Consider the following 22780-nt stretch of genomic DNA (forward strand, 5'->3'; position numbering starts at 1 on the left):
AGGGTGAGGAAGGCAGAGCTGCGACCAGTGTCAAGGTCTACAGGACTGGCCTACTAGGAACCCTCCACCTTAGGCGTGGTAAAGTGAGTGGATCTGTCTTCAAGCTGAGCTCACATCTCTGCACACATGTGCATGTGCGTGTGTACACACACACACACACACACACACACACACGGGGAGGGGCTTCTGGCACCAGACTGATGGGAAAGGAAGGGTGGGCGACAGAGGTGTCGCAAAGAAGGAAGCGTGCTGCTCCCTTTGGGGCCCCATAGGCACCAAGGTTGTCACCCCAGCCTCTGTAGGCCTCGTGGCTGGTTTGTACTCAGCTCTAATTCAGTCCATCTAACCCACCCACCCACGCGGTACCCCACACCCGGCCCCCCACAGCAAGACCGCCAGTCCTGATTAGTGCAAGACGGACCCCGACGTTCCGTGCCTGCTGAGTGTGACACAGAACCACACCTGAGGGCAACACGGGATTTTCTCAGCCCAAGCTCGGGGGCAAGCTCAGCTCAGCTCTTCCCCAGCCCATTCCAGGAGGCCGCCACTGGTGATCAGCCTTTGCCCCAGTCCCCTGTCCTCCAGCTGGGAGGCGGCAGGTCCCTGGACAGGTCAGCGGCACCCTGCCCAGAGAGCCCCGGGCCCCAGGCGTGGCGGCATCGTCCCCGATGCCCGGTCCTTTGGAGGCGATCGGGAAGCAGAATCTGCTGTCATGGGGCCTTGCGAGCAAGAGGTTCCCCTGAGGCTTGGTGAGCCTGGGAAGGGGGAGGCCATCTCCCACAGGAGAGCTGGACACAGCGAGAGACAACAGCCATTTCAAAAAAAGTCTTTTTAATTGTTCAAAATAGCACAAAACGACATCGCACTGTGGTCACCGAGTCACGGGTTACTCTACAATAGATGACGGGCTACTGCTCAGAGTCAAGGGCGCTCGGAGGGGGCGGCAACGACGGGACCAGGCGAGTGGGCTCCGGGGCGACTAAACGTGACAGTTTCCACAGCGAAATATACTATAATACAACACACCGGAGGACACGGGCTGCTGCAGGGGCCTTGGAGGCCGGGAGGCCCCCGCCACAGCCGCGCCTCCAGGGCAGATGGAGTCTGCAAGGACGCGCGGTGGCCATCCTCCCCGGGACCTGCCTGCGAGCCTTGCTCGGCGCCTGAAGCGGGGCGGGGGCAAAAGTGATCTCCTTTGTCGCGCCAGGCAGAGTCCCCTAGGCAGGCCTCAGTCCGCTACAGCGTCAACTGGGAGAGCCGGTGGCGCACTTCCACCCCAGCCTCTGTGGGGTGCCACCCCCCCTTTCCTTCCAGCTCTGCCTAGAGGGTGACTGTGTTGAGGGGGCCAAGGAGGGGGCCTGGGGCGGAGAGCGCCTCGAGCAGACCTCCCCTCTGGGCTGTCCCTCCGAAGCCCCTCTGGCGCGGCATGGAGCTGCTCACCCACGGCTGTGAGGTCCGACTGCCCGCCCCTCCTGCATGCCCGTGCAGAGGGGCAGGGCCTGGGACCTAGGGCCCGGCAGGAGCCAGCAAGAGGCGACCGGGCTGGGCCGCCAACGGTAGGCCCAAGGGGAGACTCCACACCTCTTCTGCCCTAGTTGCCACCAGCTTTTCCTCCAGAAAGATCCCTGCCAAGGCTTAGCCAAGGAGAAAAAGTAAAAAAAAAAAAAAGAAAAAAAAAAGAAAAAAAAAGATACAAGTTCTGTACACAGCTAACAACAAAGGGACAAACCCCACACACTAAGGCTAAAATTACAATAAAAATGTTAACTCCATCAATTTCAACTTAAAAAAATACAACAAATGCAGCAGTTGGTGGTGTGGCCCCTGGCCTGGACCCCGGGGAGGCCGAAGCCAGGCTCGGCGGGAGCCCCGTCGTCGGAAGTCAGGAGGGTCAGAGAACACTGCTCAGGCCGCCCTGGGGGGCCTTCTCCTCCCTTTCTTTTTCTTCTCATTTTTTGAAATGGGAAAGAGGAGGGAGAGAAGGGGGAGGTGGGAGTACGAAGGCCTCTGAGAAAAGGGGGGACGCGAGGACAGAGCAGGGGTAGGTAGGGGCCAGCTGGAAATGCCAAGGGCACAAAGTAAAACAGAACCAGAAGCCCCCCCAAAGCCTCTCTGAGAGAGACAGGGGAGAAGACTGCTGGGGGGGGGGGGGCTTTCCTGGCTCCCGGGCCACCACCTTGAAGAACAGCAAAGGGCTACGGCGTCTGCAGTCTCCTGCCCCCCGAGCCCAGGTGCTTTCTCTCCCAGGCCTCCCAGCGCGCGGCTGGCATGGCGGCGGCGCTGGGCCGGGAGAGGGAAGGCGAGCGGGCTCGCTGCTCTTCCCAGCCAGCCTCCACCGCCCCCAGCAGGGGGAGAATGTGCTTCCTTTAGGTTACTGAAGACAGGAGAGAGGGAGAACGATGAGTGGCGGCCAGTGGCGGGCGAGGGGAGAGTGAGTGCCGGGGGTGGGAGGGCGGCCCGGGGGCACGGTCCTGAAGCGGAAGGGGGCTGGAGAATCCAGGTGCCGGGCAGCCGCCTCTCACTGGCCGTCTGCCTTTGATTTCTTTGGAGCGGATTTCCTTGGAAGATGGGAGGAAAGCGGCCGGGGTCAGGAGGGCATGGATGGCACTGAGGGGACCCGGCGGCCCCGCACCTTCTAAGTCCCCCCGGGAACACGCGAGGAGTGGTGCTCGCCCTCCGCCACGAGAAAACGGGATTTTGTGACCAGCGCAGTGACCGTGTTGACTAGACCAGGGCAGTGAGAGCATCAAGGCAGTTTGCCAGGTCAAGGTCCTTACTGCGCCTGTGCGCGGTGCGGCCCACCCCCACCCCAGGAGGTCCCTCAGAGGGCTTCCCGCTTACATTTCCGGAGAGGACATGGGTCGCTTGCTGGCAGGTTTGGTGCCAGAGCTATCTTTACTGGTTTCTGCAGAGAGAGGGGGAGAGGTGAGTGGCCAGCAAGCTGCGGCCCCGCCCCCACCAGTCCCCGCCCCACCCCACCCATGCTCAGGGCCACCCTAGACAAAATTGAGGTACTCTCTTGCTGCCACTCCTCCCCAACCCCACCAGCAGCCTGGCATCTGGAGCCGCACCAGACAGGGTGTCCTGGGGCTCGGGGGTGGAGGGGGGAGAAGAAAAGAAGAGCCATCCGCACCCCCACTCCTGCAAGCTCCGCCACACAGCTGGCCCTAGAAGCCCAAGCAACCAGGCCTACCTTGCAACCACCTCACTTGGGTGGCAGGGCCGTAGCCTTTCTCGTTGCGTGCAGCGATGCGGAAGATGATGGCGGGCTTGGTGGTGTAGTCGATGTGGGCATTGGACAGGTTGGAGGACTGCACCAGGCAGGAGGGGCTGGGCCCGCAGTACACACGCATGAAGGCCAGCTGTGCCGGGGTGGAGCTCTTGGGCTCCCCGCTGGCCTGCGAGCTCTGGATGGCCAGGTACACTGAGTACTCGATGATCTTGCCAGAGGTCACGGAGGGTGGCTCCCAGGTGAGGTGAGCGCCATCTGGGCTCTAGAACCAGGGGCGAGGTCACGCCATGCCACGTCCCCTGGGCACAGCTGACCTTGTCCCACCCTGTCTGTCCTGGGAATGAGGTGCACTGAGGGCCTCGCAGCTTCTAGAGCTGACCCTGCTTCCCCATTCACTGTTTCCCATTAGCGGGTTCACAGTTCCTAACAGGACACCCCGCCTGGAACGCAGCCCAATGTAATGAGCAAGGACTCAAAAACAAGCGGAGCTGACAGGGCCCTCGGCGCCTTAGGATGTGTTAGGGATGAGATAAAGAACACGTTCGTTCGGCGTGCCACGCACACTGGACATCAGTTGCCAGCTTACAGAGGAGGAGAGCAAGACCAGGGGACAGGACAGAACTCGCCCTTGTCACAATTGGTGACAGCCAGGCCCGGAAGTCAGGGTTCCTGCTGCTGCCCATCAGGGAGCCACTGTTCACCAAGAGGGAGTCGCTCTGCCCCAGACCTGGCCGGCGCTGCCCTCACACCGGGGCCCGCCACCCAGCACAGAAGGGAGCTCCGGGTAGGTGGACTTGTTGGAGCCTGCTCGCTTTAGTGGACAGGGCTGCCACCTGGCAAGACTCACTTTGCTGATTTTAATGGCACAAGGGGCCCCTGGGAAACCGGGCAGACACGTCTTAAAAGCAGAGATCTCGCTGAAGGGTCCCCGGCCGCAGGCATTGACCCCGGCCACACGGAACTTGTAGGCTGTGCCTGGCTGCAGCTCCTGCTTCTTTAGCTGGTTGTAGTCTGGGACGGCGCCAGAGTCATCCTACGAAGGGGGGCGGGGCAGAGCGCGCACAACATGAAGCCCTTGGTCCCAAACAGCGCCCACCTCCCTGGGACGCTGCGGGCTTGCATCTGCTTGGTGGACTGACATTGGGCTTCTCTGCTGCTTCATGGGGTGCAGGAAATGGCGGTGCAGGAGTGCAGGTGCCTGGTCCTGCCTTACAGCTGTCCCCCCCCCCCCACCCCCGAGGGCAGCTGCTCCCTAGGACACTCACGTCGGCGGGGACGGCATCATCTGGCGGCATGAAATAGTGCGTCACCATCACATTGGTGCCCTTGATGACCCCCACGTCAAACCACTGGTTCTCTTTCTTCATGGGAGCTTTGCTGGGTGGGGGCGGGAGGTCCGGCTTCTGGAAGACAGAAAGGGGAGGAGTGATCAGGCCGCTGCCACTACAGCCCAGAGGCAGTGCCTGCCCCCTACCACATCGCACGCAACTCACCACCCCCAGGGATTCGATGCCATTGGCCACTTCCGTTAGGGTAGCTGCAGCCTGCAGCTTGGCAGGGCTGGCTACCACCACTGGCTGGGGCGCCACAAATGTGTTGGATGGAGCCAGGCCTGGGAAGAAAGGAGGTGTCAGAAGGAAATGCATCAGAAACCTGACTTCTGTGGAATGGAGCCTCCCTCACACCAGGCCACAGTCCTGAGCTCCTTGCCAAAGGCCCAGAGGCCCAAGTTACCGAGAGTAACTTGGGCCCCACTTACTCTCGGTGGCTGTGGAGGGCAGCAGGGCCACGGTGCTGGGGACAGCCCCGGCCAGCTCATTGAGGCAGTTGCTCTCGATGGCCGGGTCATTGAGGCTGTCGGCAGGGGCCAGGGCCTCGGTGGGGAGGTGGTGGTGCTGCTGCTGGGCCTGCGCCTCCTGTAGCTGTTGCTGCTGCTGCACCAGGGCAGCCAGCTCCTGTTGCGTCAGCACGATAGGGATGGTGGTGGCCTGGCCCTCCTGGCCCTCTGCTGACAGGTGCCCCAGCTCCGCCTGCGTCACAGCTGCCGCCGCCTCAGACGTGTCCATGGGCTCCCCAGTGCCTGCTCCATGGTGGAGAAAGACACTACTCAAGAGCAATGCCTAACAGAAGCCGACCCTGCCTACACCTGGCCCCTCTCCCAGAGGCCTGGTTGTCTGAATGTCCCGGACAGTCCCCAGGGAAGGAGGCCTTATCACCTTATCTCATCTTCCCTGACCTGAGAGGACAGTGGAGCCAGGATATTCGGCCTGCTTCCCGGGAGCCCAGCCCTACGTGCCCGCTCTGCCCCCCATACTGCACTCACTGCCCATCACCACAGCATCCCAGCAAGAACTAGCAGCCAGAGACTAGAGAAGTCCTCACTCCTTCCCCCTCTGGGCTCCAGTTGGCCTCCGCCGGAGAGAGTGGGCCGTGTCACACTCCCCCAACACCTACCCATGACAGCCTGCTGTGCGGCCTGGAGCACCGCCTGGATGGCCAGGGCCTGGGCTTCCTCGGTGGCTGCAGCCTGGGCAGCCGCTTCAGCAGCCGCAGTCACTGCCAGCTCCTCAGGGGTGAGCCCTGTTACCATGAGGGTGGTGGTACCCGCCTGGGCCTCTGCCATCAGCTCCTGGGGAAGTGACAGTTGCTCCACTTCAGACTGTGTGGGCGGGGGAGGCTGGACCACTACGGTGGCCACCACCGCTGAGCTGGCAGGCTCCTGGCCTGCAGATGGGTCCCCTGTACTGCTTAGATCCACGGCGGCCTGGAGTTCAGGGGTCTGGGAAGCTGACAGGACCTCGGCGGACTCCCCCATCAGGGGTGTGGAGGCAGGCTGCAGGAGTTGCCTCGGGGGCAGCTGCTGGCGGGGCCCTGGCGAGGCCTGGAGCTCCTCAGGGGGCTGCAGGATGTCAACAGCAGAGAAGGGCATGTCAGAAGTTTCTGTGTTGGCTATGGTCACTGTTATCGTGGCCGGGATGGGGACTTCGGTGGTCAGAGCCCCTGGGGTAGTCTCAGTCATTGACGAGATCTTCTAGAAAGGGAGAGAAGCTCCCGTCAGAGAGGAGAGGAAGGCTAGAACCAGGGCGCCTTCACCTTTCCCTGTGGGCCTGGGTTTTCATCCTCAATGGGCAGGCACAACCCCATGAAATGGGGAGGGGTAGTAGCTACTGAACAGCAGGGGTGCAAGAGGAGAGACCCTGAGACCTGTGAATCTAGCCAAGGGGTGCTCGCAGGTTATGGTGAAACAACAGGCCTCGGGAAACAGCTACAGACAACAAAGCCCCCAGGGGAGACACAGGGCCTGGGAGGGGACTCTGTCTCCATGCCCTATCACACACTCAGGCTGTCCTTTTATAGCCTGGAGAGGGGACCAGCAGAGGCAGCGGCCTGGGATGAGAGTGACACCTAGTGTCCAGCCCCAAAACAGCACGGGCCGAAGAGCAGCAGCGACAAAGCCAAGGGGCCCTCCCAGGGCTCTCACCGGCACAGAAGGGCCTGGGACCGGTGTAGACTGTGTCACAGTGGTCACAGCCCTTGTCAGCGTGGAGGACACGGTGGTTGTGATGGCACTGGAGTTGGTGACGTTCACACTGTCACCCTGGGTGCTCTCCACCTCTCCCTGATCGCTGGCAGCCGGTGGGGGGTCTGTGGGGGCAAGCAGCGGTGGGTGAACAGGCAACCTACCAGCAGGAGCCCTGAGACCCGCGAGACTGGCTATCCACCACGGCGGTCATCTGAAGGACCCCCCCCCCCCGGCGGGGGCTGCGTGTCCTGGCTCTGGGAGACCCGGAGGCCAGCCGGCGTCTTCCCTCACCTTGGTTTGAGCTCATGTTGGAGGTGACAGTGGTGGCCGTGTGCGTGGTGCCCGTCTCGTGCGTCTCACAGGGCGGGTTGGAACAGACCCGCTGTGTCGGGAAAGGGGCCAGCAATGAAGTGCTGGCCTGTGGGGCAACATTGGGTGACGCTGCCCCCTCCACGGCGGCCTCCAGGGTCCTGTGGGAGGCAGCACTGTCGGGGAGCAGGGCACCCACGCTGACCGACATGGTGGTGCCAGTAGAAGTGGTCTGATGCGTCTCGCAGGGGCGGCTGGCAGGCGGCTGCTGCCCGCCCTCAGACTGGCCTGCCGCGCCCCCGCTGGAGGTGGCTGTGGTGGGCGTGTGGGTGGTGCCCGTCTCGTGGGTCTCGCAGGGCGGGTTAGAGCAGACCCGCTGGACGCTGCCCGCATTCGAGGTAGTGGCCGTGTTGGTGGTGCCTGTCTCATGGGTCTCGCACGGCGGGTTGGAGCAGACTTGGGTCATGGTGGCCGCAGGGCACAGCAGCGCCTCCAGGGTGGCCACAGTCACAGTGGTGCAGGGCGAGCTCTCGTAGGCAGACGAGGGCTCCCCGGCACCCATGACGGAGCGTGCTGTGGTGGGGGTGTTGGTCATGTGGGTGTGATGTGCCTCCGCGGGGCGCCCCACACATCCCGGCTGATTCAGGCTTGCCACAGGGCTGCCCGTGCCGCCGGGGTCACCGGGCCGGCCTTGGATGCTTGCCGGGGCTGGCTCTCCCAGCGTGGGGCCGGGCCCAAGGAGTGGGCTGGCCGAGCATGGGGCCCCAGTCGCCATCACAGTCATGGTGGTGCTGGTGGCACTGGTCTGGCGGGTTTGGCACGAGGGCTTGACAGCAACACCCGGGGCGGCTCTCATGGCCTCAGCAGCCGCGCCGACCCGGACCATGACAGGGGTGGCACTGGCCACACAGGTGGCATGCCGGCTGTCTCGCTGCTGTCCTGCACCGATGCTGGACATGGCGGTGGTAGCCGTGCTGGTGGTGCCCGTCTCGTGGGTCTCGCACGGTGGGTTGGAGCAGCCGTGCGGCCCCGCCATGTTGCAGGTGGCCGTGGTGGCCGTGCTGGTGGTGCCTGTCTCGTGGGTCTCGCATGGTGGGTTGGAGCATACGCGCACCATGCTGCCGTTCGGCTGCCCCACCGTTGAGGATACCAGAGAGGCCGCGGCCTCCTGTCTGTCACAGACGAACTGCACTTGAGCGGGCTGTGGATGCCCGCCGAGGTTGGCCACAACGGTGGTGGTAGCTGTGTTGGTGGTGCCCGTCTCGTGGGTCTCGCACGGCGGGTTGGAGCAGACCAGTGTCACTGTGCCTGGCTGCACATCGCCCTGGCCTGAGTCGGCGATGGTGACCGTGGCTGTGGGCTGCTCTGTGGTGGGCGAGGCCAGAATGGACACCGGGAGGTCATGCACAGGCTGGGCCTCGACTCCACTGGGGGCCGTGATCAGTGTCACCTGGGTAGGCTGGGAGACAGGCTGCGGAGTGAGAGCGGGCAGGGGTTAGCGCGTTACCTCTCACCCACCTGTCCCTCCCACTGTCCCGCGGCATCACACACACAGGGTGGGACCACCAACTCGCTCCTCAAAGCCACAGCCCCGGCAAATCCAGGAGCCGCTAGCCCACTTGGGGACTAGGGGAGAGGCGGCATGGCAGCGGGGTTTGGCGTGGGTCAGCCAGGGAACCCCAGGCCATGCCAAGGCCGTCTAGAGATGCTCCCCACTTCCAGGCGCTCTGCTTTGGATGCGTGGAGAGCAGCAGAACGCCGCGTGCTCGTGGACGTGAGCAGCTGTGTCCTCTGTAACGTGGTGAGACAGAGGCTTGCTTTCCAAGACCAGCCCCAGCCGAGCTATGCTGCCTCAGCATGACAGCGCGGCGCCGAGCGGGGAATCGGGGAGTTAAGAACAGAGCCAGGTGCCACACGAGCTACAAGGTCACAAGGAAACAGACTCGGCGACCTGCGGCAGCAGCACAAGCCTGGCAGTTCGGCGGGGAGACCTGCCCCTCCGTGTCTTCAGGGCCCCCGCCTGCCCCCTACCTGCATGGTGATGGTGGGGGTGGTGAGCGCCCCAGCTGCCGTCAGCGTGGTCTGTGCGGCCGACACGGTGATAGCCGTGGGATTGATCACTTGGCTCGAGAGGGTGGCGATGGTGCCCAGGGTGGTGATGGGCGTAGCCAGGGAGGCGCTGGTGCTGTGGCCCCCGGCTCCAGCGAGGCTGGTGGACACGGTGCCCGTCACCGTGCCTAGGGTTGTGACGCCTACGGCAGGAGGCAGGCCAGGATGAACCTCACCGCCAGCGCTCCTCTCCCACGGGGTGGGGGTAGAGAGACGGAAGGATCTGGAGAGTGCCCCCACCTTCCCCCAGCGAGGAAACACCAGTGCCCTGCCCACGGGCTACACACCTGTGGTGCCCTTCACAACCAGGGTCGTGACGGCTGGCTTGACGGCTGAGACGGTGACAGGGGTAACCAGGCGGACTCCCCCCATGGGCATGGTGCGGAGGATAGTGCCTGGCTGGCCAGGGGCGCCCTTTAGCACCACCTGGAATAGCAGAGCAAAGCGTACCCCACGTCACTGCAGGCTGGCTGGCTGCTGCGCTGCCCCCTCCGAATCCCCTCAGAACATGTGTAGCCCACTGGGGTTCTAGAAAGGACACCAGGGTGAGGAGGGGGCCGGGTCCACCTCACCTGGGTCACTCCTTGCTGCCCGTGACCAGTGGCAATTTTGGGGACAGCAGTGATGATTTTGGCGGGTGCACCCGTTCCCGAAGTCATAACCTTGGTGGTGATAATGGTGATGGGCGACTTGATGCCAGGACTGCTGGTCACACCTGGATGAGAGAGAAGGGCAGCTTTGTTGCAGGCCATGGTAGGGTGGCACCTGGGGGCCCTGAACTGTGCTAGTTCCCAGGGCCTGTCTCCCTCCGGCCTCCTTTCAAGTAGTTTCTTGTCCTACCCTGAGGCTAACAAGGAGCAAGCTCATCAGAGCCATGGCCCGCTGCTCCCGCGCCACCAGGATGGCAGGAGGCGAGGAGGGGATAGGGGCGCTACCTGTGGCTCCCGCCTGTGTGATGATAGCAGACATGGGTATGGTCTTGATGATGGTGGTCGTGCCAGGCTTGGTGGTGCTGGGGGACACGCTGCTAATGCCCAGGATGGTGGGCTTCGTCCCGGCCCCACTGGCCTGTGTGGTTGTGATGATGGTGGTGGGCTTGCCATCTGCTGACGTCACCAGCTTCAGGATGGTCCCAGCGGGCAGGGGCCCTTTGGTCTGCGAGAGGAAGAGAGGAGAGAAGGTGAAATGGCGCCGCTGCCAGGAATTCAGCTCTGGGCTGGCCCCTCCCACCCGTAGTCCAAGCAGCACAAGGAATGCTCTGAAGACAAGTAACGGGGTGCTGTAGCAGTGGGACTTTCTGTGCTGTCTGCACACGTGGGAGCTTCTCAAGGCGGGGTGCAAGTCTCCCCAGGCCCACAGCCCATTCACGCTGGCCGTGCCGAAGCTGGGCACCGAGCTCACCTGGATGATCTGAGTGACAGGGCCTGTGGACGCCTGGCCTGTGACGGCCGAGGTCTGAACTGGTTTGGTCTGGACCACCGACATCACTTTGCCCAGATTAGAAATCTAAAAACGAAAGAAGCAGTGAGTGACTCGGAAGCCAATAGCAGCCGTGGCAGGCACCAGGTGGCCCCTTTCACTCACCAGAGCGCTGCCTCCTGGGACAGAGATGGGGCTCTTCACCAGGGTGATGGTCTTGGTGACGCCCCCCACCACGGTAGTCACGACCTGCGCTTGCTGGGCCACCGTCACGGTCCCGGACTTGTGCACGGTGATGATGGGGCGAGTAGACGTATTGGCGGCGGAGGAGACGGAGGTCCCCACCTGCGCTGCCGCGGTCTTCAGCATGCGAGTGGCTGGGTTACTCACCTGGGGGGGCAGAGATCGGTCACAGGCCGGGCAGGGAGGAGCCACCACGGGGCTCATAGTTCCTGCCTGGCTGTCCCTCTCCCCAGCCCTGGACCTCAGAGCAGTCGTGGACCAGTGATGTCAGCCCGAAGAGTGAGCACTGTCCAACCCCAGTGCCCGGAAGCCCCTAGTGCGGAGGCTGCCAGCCCAGAATGAGGCCTGGAGGAAGCTCACCATCACTGGCGAGGAGGCCACCTTCACTGTGGCCGGGAGGGTGGTGGTGCCAGGTGTCACGGCCACAGTTTTGACGATGGTGGTTCCCGCTGGGACACTCAGCACTGTGGGCGCTGAGGAAGGAGGGATCTTCTGGGTGGCTGCAGCTGCGGCCGCCAGGGCAGCCATCCCACTCATCTGCGGGCTGCTGCCAATCACCTGCGAGGGCACCAGGCACATGAGCCCACAGGTACACTGGGATCCAGGCTGCCTCCTTCTCTGCTTGGGGGAGGTCCCTAGAACCCACAAGGAGGCACCACTCTGCCCCGGGGAGCCCCGTCTTGCTCAGCGTTCCTCACGGCAGCACCTCTCAGCTTCCATGCTGCTCGGCACTGCTCTCCCGGCCCAAACTTGGACTCTCACCGCACCGGGGCACAGCAACCCATGAAGGGAGTTTGCCAGCAACTAAGGATCTTTTCTAAGGGCCTCGAGGCCAGATCCAGTTCTCTGCTGGTGGGTCTGGGGGCACCCCCAGCTGGCTACATTCTCCCCTCCGGCCTCAGGCCAAGAGAGGTCACACCGAAAACGTCCTTGAGCCAGATGAGAGAAAGCCTCTGTAAGCCTTACTAGCTGGGTAAGGACAGACCAACTGACCGGTGCTCTCTGTGTGCCAGGACCCAGGGTGGCCATGCTAGAGCTGGGTGGGATCCGACCCGGCCAGGGCGCCATCACCAGGAAGACCACCCCCATCCAGTCCGGCGATAGCACCTCACCGTCCCCTGGGCGCTCTGTGTTGGCACGACCATTCGCACGCCGGCAGGAAGGGAGGTCACGGTGACAGGGGCTTTCCCTGCCTGGCTGGCAGGTCGCATGGTGACCAAGGGGGTTCCCGTTGTAGCCTGTGGTCCGGTCACTTTGAGAACAGCAGGGACACCTGGTGAGAGAAGGGCCACACATGAGCACCTGTCCCTGCCCGCTGTCAAGCATGAGTCCGCATGGCACTCAGCCGGAAGCAGCCCTGCTCAGGCCCACCATATCCCAGGGCGCCAGCCCTTGGCCTGGAGCACCTGGCCCCCCTGCTCACCTTGAGTCCTGGCTGCGGTAGGCACAGAAATCGAGCTGCCAGGCACTGTCGGCAAGACCTGGATGGTGGTGGTGGTGGGGGGTGCAGCAGCAGCCTGGGGCAGGAGCGTGATGCCTACCTGGGTCAGCGGCTGCACAGCAGGTGCGGCTGCTGCCGGGGCAGGGCTCTTGGGAGGGTTGGCAGGCACGGACGGGACCGGATTGGGTGTGGGGGAGGTGGCAGTGGCAGCCGTGGCAGGAATGTCATATTTCTGGAGCTGCAGAAGGTAACTGTCGGCTGTCGCCACCGCCCCCCAGCTCACCTCCAGGGAGTTGGTGTTGGCGCGCACCAGCTGTACCCGGGCCGGGGGCGGCGGCTTTTCTGTAAGAGAGCACACAGCTGGAGCCGCCCGCTTCAAGGGAGGGGTGGCAGAGGCTGCACCCTCGAGCTCAGCCAGACTGCGGGGAGCCTACGCTCCCTTCCTTCAGTCGGCCTCACCTGTTTCCAGGTACCAGAGATCCTTGCAGCAGACCTGGTTGTTCCAGGCCTTTCGGTAGCCATCACGTCCACTCCAGATGTACAGGCGCGTATTGATGGCCACGGCGCAGTGGCCAGCTCGGGCCCGAGGAATGTTGTCCTCCAGGGTGTCCATCAGGATGGTCTCCCAGGCCATGGTATCTGGGGAGGGCAGGAAGCAGAGGTCAGTGACAGGGCAACAGAGCCCCCAACCCCCAGGGCCCTTGGGTCGTTTGCTGCCAGGGTAAGGAATTAAAACCAGAAGGCACCAGAGGTCACCGAATTGGAAACAAGCCAGTCAACAACTGCGTACGGTTACGAGACCGCACGAGAGGAGCTCGTCAGCCAGAAACCGTAAACTGGGAAACCGTTTGAAACATACAGTCAAAGGCTTAACTTCTCGGTGTCAAGTCACACGTCAACCTAGAGAGAGAGATGGGCAAGCAGAGAGGGCGCAAGGGACGAGAAGGAGCTGAAGGGCAAGTACGTACCCTCACTCAACAGAAGGGCAACACAAACCCAAGTCTCACGGAGCCTGGCAGTTTGATCTCTGTGCCCACAGCGGGGGCTCCAGAGGAGCCAGGGCAGGGGCTGGCCCACGGGAGGCACAATCACCTGGTGGGCTTGGCGAAGAGCCGCCGGCCCGAGGGCTGCCGGGCCAGCACCGCCAGGGGGACGTAGGCCGGTATAGCCTCGGTGCCGGGCACCCCTTCGTCAGCCACCTCCCTTAAGGCCGTGCCCCACACACTTGCACACAGGTGAGAACGGTGCAAGGACGCTCGCAGAGCGGCGTCTGTGAAAGTCCCGCTGCTGCCGCAGCGACTCAAAAGAACGAGGCCGCTGAGCATGCGGGGGTGACGGCAGTCGTGGACAGAGGGGAAGAGGGGCCGCGCGGCGCCGCTGCGGAGAGCAGGCTGCCGTGGGGCTCGTGGCGAAGAAACCACAGGAACACTCAGGCACAGAAAAGCCCCTGTGGGAGGAGACACCGCCAACATGGCGGCCTCTGAGGAGACCTGGAGCAGGAGGGAGGCTGGGCAGCGCGGGTGCTTTCGTCCTTCTGCGGGCGAGCCGTGTGCCGGAGGAGCCTAGTGACAACATTCAGAGGGGAGCGCCCTGCGAGCGCTCTGCCCAGTGGCTACTTCTCGTGGAGTCTAGAGGCCCAGCCTCAGAAGCAGCTTCGCTCCCTGCACACCCCACACAGCTCTCAGGGCCAAGGAGGGCCAGCCTCCTGAAGCCCTCCGCAGGCCACTCCAAGCCCGAGGCGGCCATACCCAGGTTGAGACAAGCCAGTGTGTTGGTACACTTCCACTCCTTCTCATGTGTGGCCACTTTGACGTCATCCATGACGAGAGGCACCCAGCCACCAAAGACGTACATTCTGGGACGAGGGAGGGAAGAGTAGGAGAGGATTGTAGAGAAGGTGCCGAGCTAGAGACCATTTCTTCCATTCAGAAAGTGCTAAACACACTTGGTCTTCTAGCTGTCCCCAGGAGAGTCCCCAGGACACATGAAGCTTGTCACGTGGCCCTCTCCGCTCGGTGGCTCAGCCCTCACAAGAACTGTGTCACCTCTACAATGAGAAGCCATTTAGCTCATGTGAAGCTCGCCTTAACCCCATCGCTCTGTGTTCACTTTGGGACCTTGGTTTTGACAAAAACACCCAGCTGCTTATACAGATGATCTAGAACAATCCATACCCTCAACCCCGAGTGTGCCTCCTTGCGGTCCCCCAGGGTCATGGAAAGAAGGGAATGCTGGATGCAGGCCCAGACTCAGAGGCGCCCGCAGGCCTCAGGGATAGTTGGAGCAACATTGGCCAAGAGTCCTTGGGGGCGGAGCGGGTGAAAACAGGGTGCGGGCACTCACTTGTTTCCTATGGTCGTGGCCGAGTGGAGGCTTCGAGGAAGGGGCGCCACGCCGCTGAGGCTGGGCTTATTCCATGTCAGGGTCTCTGCAGAACAACGGAGAAGAATAACCCCCTGGTCAGACACACGCCCCACAGTCCCTGGCCCCCGCCCCCCGCCAAATTTGGGCACCTGTTGAGCCGTGCACACCATCCGGGCATGAGTCTCTCCAACAGAACGTGGCTCACACTAATCTGTTCCTTTAGACCACCTGCTCTGAGCTACAGGATCGGACCTACATCTTGCCCCTGCCAGCCTTCTTCGGGTCACGGCCCCTCATTTCTTTCAGCCAGTCTGGCTACTGCCCCCTGAGGTCTTTCAGGCTCTCGGACAGACAGGCCAGAACGCTGTGCTCCCAGCATGCTGACCGCTGCCACCTGACTAGACGAGTCCACTCCAAGACTGGCCTTCGTCCTCCCGTGTTCTCCCACCAATTAACTGACTCAGTCAGCTGAGCCTGGCTCTATCTTAAAAGCCAGGCCACCAGCTCAGGACAGATGTCAACAGCCCCCAAGAGGGGGCTTCTCAGCCAATGCTGGTTGCGCAGCTGACTACTCGGCCCCGAGGCGACGGGAGCACTGCAGCCACGTCTCACCGATATCCAGGGTCCAGAGGTCCCCCAGCCGGCAGCCGCTCATCCCTCCGTAGATCACCAGCTTGGACTTCTTGTTGTCCTTCTCGGTGTACACCACGGCCGTGTGAGACTCCCGGGGCGGGGGCAGGACCCCGTATGTGATGGGGATGTCCCAGGCCACCACCCCAGAGCCTGGTCGCAACTCCAGGATGTATAAGTCGTTCAGGTACCTGGCGGAGAAGGGCGGGTCACTGCGAGCCGGGACCCCACAGAGGTCTCGGCGGGTTCTGTGAGACAAGAGCAGGCTCCCCCAGGGACAAAGGAGGCACGCTAAGTCCCTCCTTTACCCTCGCATTCCTGAGAAGGGGCTGCTAGAAGTTGGGGGGCGGCAGGATGGGGCATGCTGGGCTGCTGGCATTGTAAGAGGGCGCCCAGGAGGGAAGGGTGAGGCCAGCTCAGGAGGGGCTCCAGAAAGGCCCTGGGAAAATGCCCGCCACGAGACCTGCCGGCAGCAGAGCCAGAAGCCAAGCGCCGGCTCTGAATGTGCCCGACAAGCAGGGAGCAGCCCCAGGCCCAGTGTCTTGCTCTCTCCTGGCTCGGCCTCCTCAGGGCAGACCTGGGAAGTTCATCAGAGGGCACCTAGCACCTTTCCCAAAGGGCATGGGTGAGCGTGGACTTAGAGCAGCCCCATTCTCATGGGATTCCAGAGAGAAGGGGACAGGGCTCACCTCGGAATGTTGTTCTTGGGGTCTTCACTATCGTTGGCTAGACCCCCAAACAGGTAGCATTTGTTGCCCACGAGGGAGAAGCTGTGCCCGAGTCGAGGACACGGCGGGGGCCCGTTTTTGGGCGTCTTCGCTTTGAGCCGCTTCCACTCCCACCGGCTGGCCTGCGCACCCAAGCGGCAGGGGTTAAAGGGCGCTGAGCGGCAGCCTGGGCAGCGGCAGGAGGGGCTGCGTGCGGCCTGCCTGGGCCCACCCGCGCCCTCCAGCGTGGCTCCCTGCCTTGAGCCCACCCCCCCCCGCCTGCCCTCGCTCCCGGAGGGGGGGCCGGGGCGGCGGGAGCAGCGCACCTGCAGCTCGTAGAGGTCGTTGCTGTACTTCCCGTACTCCACCATGCCGCCGAACACCAGCAGGCGCGTGCCGTCGCACACGAAGCCATAGGCCGCGCAGCCAGGGGGGATGTCCCCTCTCACGGCTGGGATGAACCACTGGTTGGTGGCTGGGGGCAAAAGGAAGTGGAAGTCAGAACTCCCCAGGGGCTCCCCGAACCTGCCTCCCGCGCCTCTTACTCCTGGACGCACTGGTACCCACAGCCGGATCTGAGAAAGGAGGGGCCCAGACGGCGCCTCTGCTAAGCGCCCCCTGTCTTCCAACCCCCTCAGCCCCCCAGGCCACCTCAGAAGCAGCTTGTCTTGAGACTGTCTAAGGAAGCCGGAAGTCATCGATCAAGAGAATCCACCTGCTCTGGGCATGTGGCCACAGACTTCCTTCCCCTATTGCTGGGCGGGCTGTCGGAAAGGAACTTCTAACGCCCCAACACCCTCTCGATGCCCAGTGCACCTCCTCGCAGGGGGTCCACAGCTGCACTGGTGGGAACCCCCCCCCACACCGGCGGCAGGTGGTGCCCTCCTGCCCTGCAGGGGCCACGGCAGGTGGTGAGGGAGGCAGTCCGACTGGTCACGGGCAAGAACAGTCTGCCCTGTCTCCTCGGAGATGGTCCAGGCCCCCACGCCCCACCCACAGGGCCAGGGCCTTCTCAGCAGCCAGGCGTGGAGGAGTGGCAGCCGCGAGAGCTTCCTTGGCAGCCTCATAGCTTCTGCCAGCCAGAAGTGCCTGAGTCCAGCACCTCCAGCTGGGGGAGGGGGTCGGGATTCCACCGTGGAAGTGGGTGAAGCACGAGCAGGCAGCCAGCCCCAGCGAGGCTCGACCCGCCTGTGCCCAGCCTGGCAGCCCCGGTCGAGTGGCCCACACCTGTCACGCGGGGCAAACTTCCTCCCCTCTTGTGAGGAGTCCCCTTAGTGCTGAGATAAGGGGCTGTCTCCTGAAAGACACACCCCAATCTCCCCGAACACCTCTCGGTGGGGCCACATGCAGACATGACTCCATGGCCCTACATCAGCTCCAGTCAAAAGTGAGCGAGCAGAGGGCAGGATGAGGAGTCAGCAGGCAGGGACTCATGGGGGGGCAGAGAGGGTAGTCCCTGGGGAGGCTCTGGAAAGCCCCTGCTGCGCCCTTGGCCATGGATACCGCCTGCCAGGTCGCTCAAATCCTATACTGTGCCACCCCCAGGTCCAACCTGCACATATCTGAGAGGCCCCTCGTCTAAAAGCATAAATGCTCCCTAGAGACAGCGGTTTACCCAAGGCACGAGTGCCCCCTACTCTCCAGCACCCAACTGCACAGGTTGGTGTGGAACAAACGTGGGTGCCCTGGGCACTTAGGCTGAGCTGCTGGCACTCCAGGATCGGCCCACAGCGGTGCTCTCTCCTGTCCTCTGCCCTCTTCCTAGTAGAGGTGCAACACAGTGCTGCCTGCCACAGACACGCATGCACACACGTGTGCACAGACACGCATACGTGTGCTCAGACCTCAACTGGCGGCCTCATTCTCATTCCAAGAGCAAAAACAAATCAAGAAAAGCAGCCGCTTCCAAGCCGAGGTGGCTCCTCCTGCACAAACCAGGAAACTCTCCTGTCGTCCCTGGAAGGACCCCAGCCCCAGGCCCAAGGTGCTGACAGGGCCTTGCCAGCCTCCTGTGAGGGATGAGGACTTGGCTGCCCCCCCCCCCCCCCCCCGTGCTCTCCCTGGATCGCGCAGGGGGCCTGGCTTGGCCCCCGCTCTCAGCTGAGGCAAGTGCGAAAAAAGGAGGTGGCCTGCACAGAGGAACCTCCGAGGCACAACCAGCAAGCTGGACACCCCAGCTCCTGTGTTGTCAGCACCCCTCCCACTGCCACCCCTGCCTGTGATTGCTGTGCTCCCGTGACTCCTCGCAGGTGTCGCCAAGAGACCCGTGGGGCCCTGCCTGTGGGGCAGAGGTGCGCTCTGGCACTCCAACACCAGGGTGGCAGCAGGGTGGCTGCAGCCCCCCGCCCCCAGGCCCTGTGAGCCATGAGCGCCCCCGGAGCAGCCCAGGAGTAGAAAGCCCTTCTCAGAAGAGGTGACATCAGAGCCCAGCCTTGAAGGGTGAACAGGACTTCCCGACAAACGAAACCAGCAGGGCCAATCAGGAAGTGACTGCGAGTGGCGGTGAGCCCGGCAAGGAGGCCCCAAATGGAGGACAGACGTGGGCCCAGCTCAGCCTGGTGACCAATTGGATACAGCGACAGAGGAAAAAGGAGGCGTTTCGAAGGTGGCGACCTGTGCTCAACTAGAGAACGCGGCAGGACAGCCCCTGCCACCGGGGAGGTTGCCCAACGCCCCCTGGCCGGGTGACCCGGGACCTATCGCTTTTCCTCTCCGACCCCAATCTCCTCCGCTGTGAAATCCTGCAAGTCCCACTAGACAGCTTCCAGGCGTAACACCCGGGGGACAGCCAAGAGCCACTGGGGCCACGCAGTCCTGGACAAGCACCCCACGCTGTGGGCACCAGGGTCCTTCTGCTCAGGTCCTCTGGGGAACAAACCCCTTTCGCGACACTGAAATCCAATCCCGGAGGTCAAGCACAGTGGCTACCCTCAGACCTCCCAAGGCCAGTCAAGTGCCCCCAGCTGCTGTGTGATGGGCACGGGAGAGGAAGGACACGCGTTCTCAGGCGCACCCCTTTCCCGTGGAGCCTTCCGATGCGGCTGGGTGCAAGATCAGCCTCTCCCAAGGGCCGCGGTGGAGGATGACAGGCACCTAAGCCACCGCTGGTGGGAGAGGAAGACCCCACGCCTTGCAGCTCCAGGGTCTGAGAAGGGCAAGCAGACACTGGTGCTGGGGAGGGCGGCTCTCCTGGGATGTCACCTCAAGAATTGACAGGGGTTTCCAAATGGCTACCCTGGCGGGATCCAGGGCCACTAGAAGGCCAGCCACCGGGCGGGACCCAACTGGCCCTTGCAAGCGGGATGAGAGACACCAGAGCAGCCCATGCATCTTCGTCACCTAAAGGCTATGCAGAGGCCCGGGACGCTGGGCTTGGGAGCTGAGTGTAAGTAGGCCCCTGCCCTCCTTTCCAGAACCATCTCCCTTCCGTGCCCCGGAGTCTGCTCCAGGCCTCTGGATGGCCAGGTGTGTCCGAGGAATGCTGGAGGTTCTGCTCAGGCGCAGCCTCTCTAGAGACAGCCCTGACCCTGGGTCTTCCCGGCACTGCAGCTGTCTGGGCTGGCACCGAGTGCCACTGACCAGCCTGGCCTCATAGATGCAACAGGTGCTACGACCAGAACGCCAAGGGTCACCTGCCACTCACCAGCCCATGAAAGTCAACCTGGTGGCGTCAACAACCTCCAAGGAGCAGAGGGAACCACTGTTTGCCTTGGGGGAGAGGAGCACCAAGCCCTCACCACTCTAACCTGCTTCTCCTGGGCCTCACAGCTGGAAGATGCAGGCGCTGCAGACCTGCCAAGAAGGGGAGCTCCCAACAGACCACCTCACCATCTGACCTGGGGGCTCCCTAGCCACACCCTGGTGCTTCGAGCTCTTGCCCAGGATGGAAGGACCCAGACCCACTCTTCCCAGAGCCCGGCGGGCTGGGCGCCAGCAGGCAGAGAGAGCCTTCAGTGCAGTGGACTGGCCCACCCACCAGGCCTGGGCATTGGGGGAGGCAGGAAAACTGGCAGCCACAGTCACCTTCTCAACCTCACAGGGAGAGGGGAGTCAGGTCAGGGAGACCTAGGCCGCTGCGGAAGGCTGGGCTCCACCCCTACCGAGTCAGTGGGCCTCGAGTCAAGGAGACAGACCAGCCGAAGAGAAATACTGCAGAAGGAGATGGCAACAGGGAGGCATTGAAGCCGCCCGCGCCCGATCTGTGGGTGCCAAGGCGCCTGCACCTACCACAGCACCCACCCAGCTGGGGGTCAGGCCGCGCAGCTCTGCCAGTGCTTCTAAAGACAGAACTAATCTGCAATTTTGAAGTTGTCATGTCTCCCAAAGAGCCCCCAGCTGGGGGGGCTGGAGCAGGCGCAGGCGCAAGAGCAAGGCGGCAAGGCGGGCAGGCGGGGACCGGCCTGCACCAAAGGGACCCAGCGTGCTGGTGCGCCCGCCAGACCGGGTAACGGCGTAAGTGTGAGGTCACCACCGATGGTGACACCTTCGCCTCCTCACCGCTCGGACTAGAGGGCTCCTCCCCAGAAATGAAAAGCACCCTCAAACACAGGAGAGTCAGGGGGTGTAAGAAGGGGGGGTGAGGCAAAACAGAGACGCTCGGAAGAGCACCCAGTCGCAGAGGGGTGGAGTGAGCCGGTCCGAGCACAGGGCGAGCGACGGGAGAGAGGAGCGGGGGAGAAGGCTGCAGGGGAGGGAAGAGAAGGGAGGTTAGGGAGGAGGTAGCGGAGCGGGGGAGGGGGAGGAGGGAGGGATGGAGAGGGAAGAAGGGGAGGGAGGGCGAGGGAGGGAAGAAGGGGAGGGAGGGAGGGAGGAGGCTGAGAGAGGAGATGGATGGCGGGAGGGGAGAGGGAGATGGAGGGAGGGAAAGACCCGAGGGCCCCGCGGGCTTTGCACTCACCCGTGTTGTACACGTGCAGCTCGTCCACTATCCCCTCGTTGCCGCCGCCAAACACCACGATGAGCTCCTTGATGGCCACGGCGCGGTGGCCGTGGCGGGGTCGGGGCACTGGACCCGACCAGCCCACCACTCGCTTCCAGCGGGGCTGCAGCAGCACCGCTGGCGAGTTGGCGGGCGACACAGCCGAAGCCATAGTTCCGAGAAAGGGCGCGATGGGAAAATGTCACCAAGCGGGAAAGGAGCCCCCCAATTCCTCGCACACACACCCCCTTTCGTCTAAGGCAGCGCTCACGGAGAAGCGGTTCCTCACACAGCGGTGGACGGCTCCATGGAGGCCGCCATCTTAACTACCCTCCTTCCCTCTGGCTCTTCCCCTTCTTCTCGCTCACCGCGTGTCCTCAAAAGCCTCCCGAAACTGTCGAGCGCCGAGGTCTGAGAAGCTGTAGGCCGCCGGGTTCCGCCGCCCTGACTACTTGCCCGGGCGCCCCCGCTCACAAACTCGGGCGGGAGGCCCTGGGAGCCGCCATCTTGAGCCGCCTCTCTCTCCTCCCTTCCTCAGTCGAAGCCCTCCCCCGCCGGAAATGGCGGAGCCCCGGCCCGGTTCCCACACCCCCCAGTCCCCAGTACTGGCCGGCTTCCGGGGCGGGTGGAAAAGAGCCACCAGCGCCGCGGTTGTCCCAGCCCCGCCGGCGCTCAGACCACAATTGTGGGAGCCGCCATCTTGAGACCGTGCCGCTTCCCCGCCCAGCGCTTAGTGTAGCCGCCGTCCCCGGAACAGGCTCGACACTCGTAAGGGATAAAGGCGCGCCGGAGGCCACTGGACCGAGCTCAAACTCTCGGGGGCTGTTCGGGAGCTCGCGCCGTACGGCTCGTGAGGTCTCGAACCTCTTCCTTTAGTCCGCCTCTGCTGCTCAGGCTGCGCCTGCCGCCCTGGGAGCCGCCATCTTGAGACTAGCTCCCCCTTCCCCCCTATTCTCTTCCTCCTGAGTCAATTCTTCCGCTGCAAACCAGACGCAGAGCAGTGTCCGATCCTCGCTTCCCTCCTTATGACTCCTTCCCACAGGAGCCGCTCCAAAGAGCCAGAGTTAGGCCCCGAAGCGGCAACTGTACGGCAGGAGGAGCGGTAACGGCAGGGCGCTCATGCCTCCTCCCTGGGAGCCGCCATCTTGTGTGAAGAAGTAACAACTAAACATGGCGGCGGCGGCGGTCGGGCGAGGGGGAGGAGTCAGGAGACGTCACCGCCCCCCCCCGCCCTCGCACCGTTCCGCCTCTAGACCGAGGCCGTGTTCCCTCGCGACTAGGAACCCGGGCTGCCGCGCTCTGGGCTTGTTCTCAGGCCGCGGTCGGGTCAGGCGCAGGCGCGCCCAGCCCCGCGGCCCCCCTAGCGCGCCTCCACGCCTCCGCCCTGGGAGCCGCCATCTTTCCACTTCCCCTCGCCCGGTCTTTCGCGGGCGTCAATAGCGACTTTCAGCACAAAACAAAGATGGCGGCTGCGGCATCTGGGGAATGCCCGGATGAGTTTGTCTAACAGGCACTTGCCCCGCCCTTCTTGGAGCTGTTCCTCCCCCCCATCCCCGGGCCGCTAAAGGGAGGAGCCGAAGAGTTGGCTTTAACTGGCAGTGGGGACTGGGGCGTTTGCTGAGTGGTGGCAGTGGGGGCCACAAGCGTCACGTCTCGGACGGGCGGCGGTCGCTTTCCCGCCTCACGGCCAGCGATCGCGGGAGAGGCAGCACGGGCTCCCCCGCCCGCGGCGCGCGGGGGCGGGGCGAGAATCGCCGGTGACGCAACGGGCGCGCGGCGCAGGGGGCGGGGCCGCCGCCGGCTCCCAGGCACTCTGGCCCCGCCCCCGTGCGCCCTCGCGCCCGCGAGAGGGGCGGGCCTCGCGACCCCGGCCCCCGCGCGCCAG

At 63.6% G+C, this 22780-nt stretch overlaps 1 protein-coding gene across 3 annotated transcripts; it reads right to left on the minus strand.

Moving 5' to 3' along the window:
- Positions 1–2518: 2518 nt before the first annotated feature.
- Positions 2519–21067, minus strand: HCFC1 (host cell factor C1; the record flags this gene model as incomplete). 3 transcript variants are annotated; one of them, XM_084258799.1, is made up of 26 exons in its annotated part: positions 2519–2558; positions 2842–2905; positions 3194–3494; positions 4080–4265; positions 4498–4635; positions 4726–4844; positions 4992–5312; positions 5687–6131; positions 6714–6877; positions 7047–8535; positions 9096–9316; positions 9461–9599; positions 9746–9888; positions 10109–10328; positions 10575–10679; positions 10758–10982; positions 11196–11393; positions 11948–12108; positions 12259–12618; positions 12736–12915; positions 14025–14131; positions 14620–14704; positions 15253–15461; positions 15960–16120; positions 16304–16452; positions 20875–21067. In XM_084258799.1, the coding sequence occupies 26 exons, from the start codon at positions 21065–21067 to the stop codon at positions 2519–2521; spliced, it is 6123 nt and encodes a 2040-aa protein (XP_084114925.1). The 3 variants fall into 3 exon arrangements, with proteins under 3 accessions (XP_084114925.1, XP_084114924.1, XP_084114923.1); XM_084258798.1 differs by having other exon boundaries at positions 5687–6263; XM_084258797.1 differs by having other exon boundaries at positions 4992–5315; positions 5687–6263.
- Between the last annotated feature and the right edge of the window lie 1713 nt (positions 21068–22780).

Source organism: Talpa europaea (genome assembly GCF_964194135.1).
Source record: "Talpa europaea genome assembly, chromosome: X".
Lineage (NCBI taxonomy): Eukaryota > Metazoa > Chordata > Mammalia > Eulipotyphla > Talpidae > Talpa > Talpa europaea.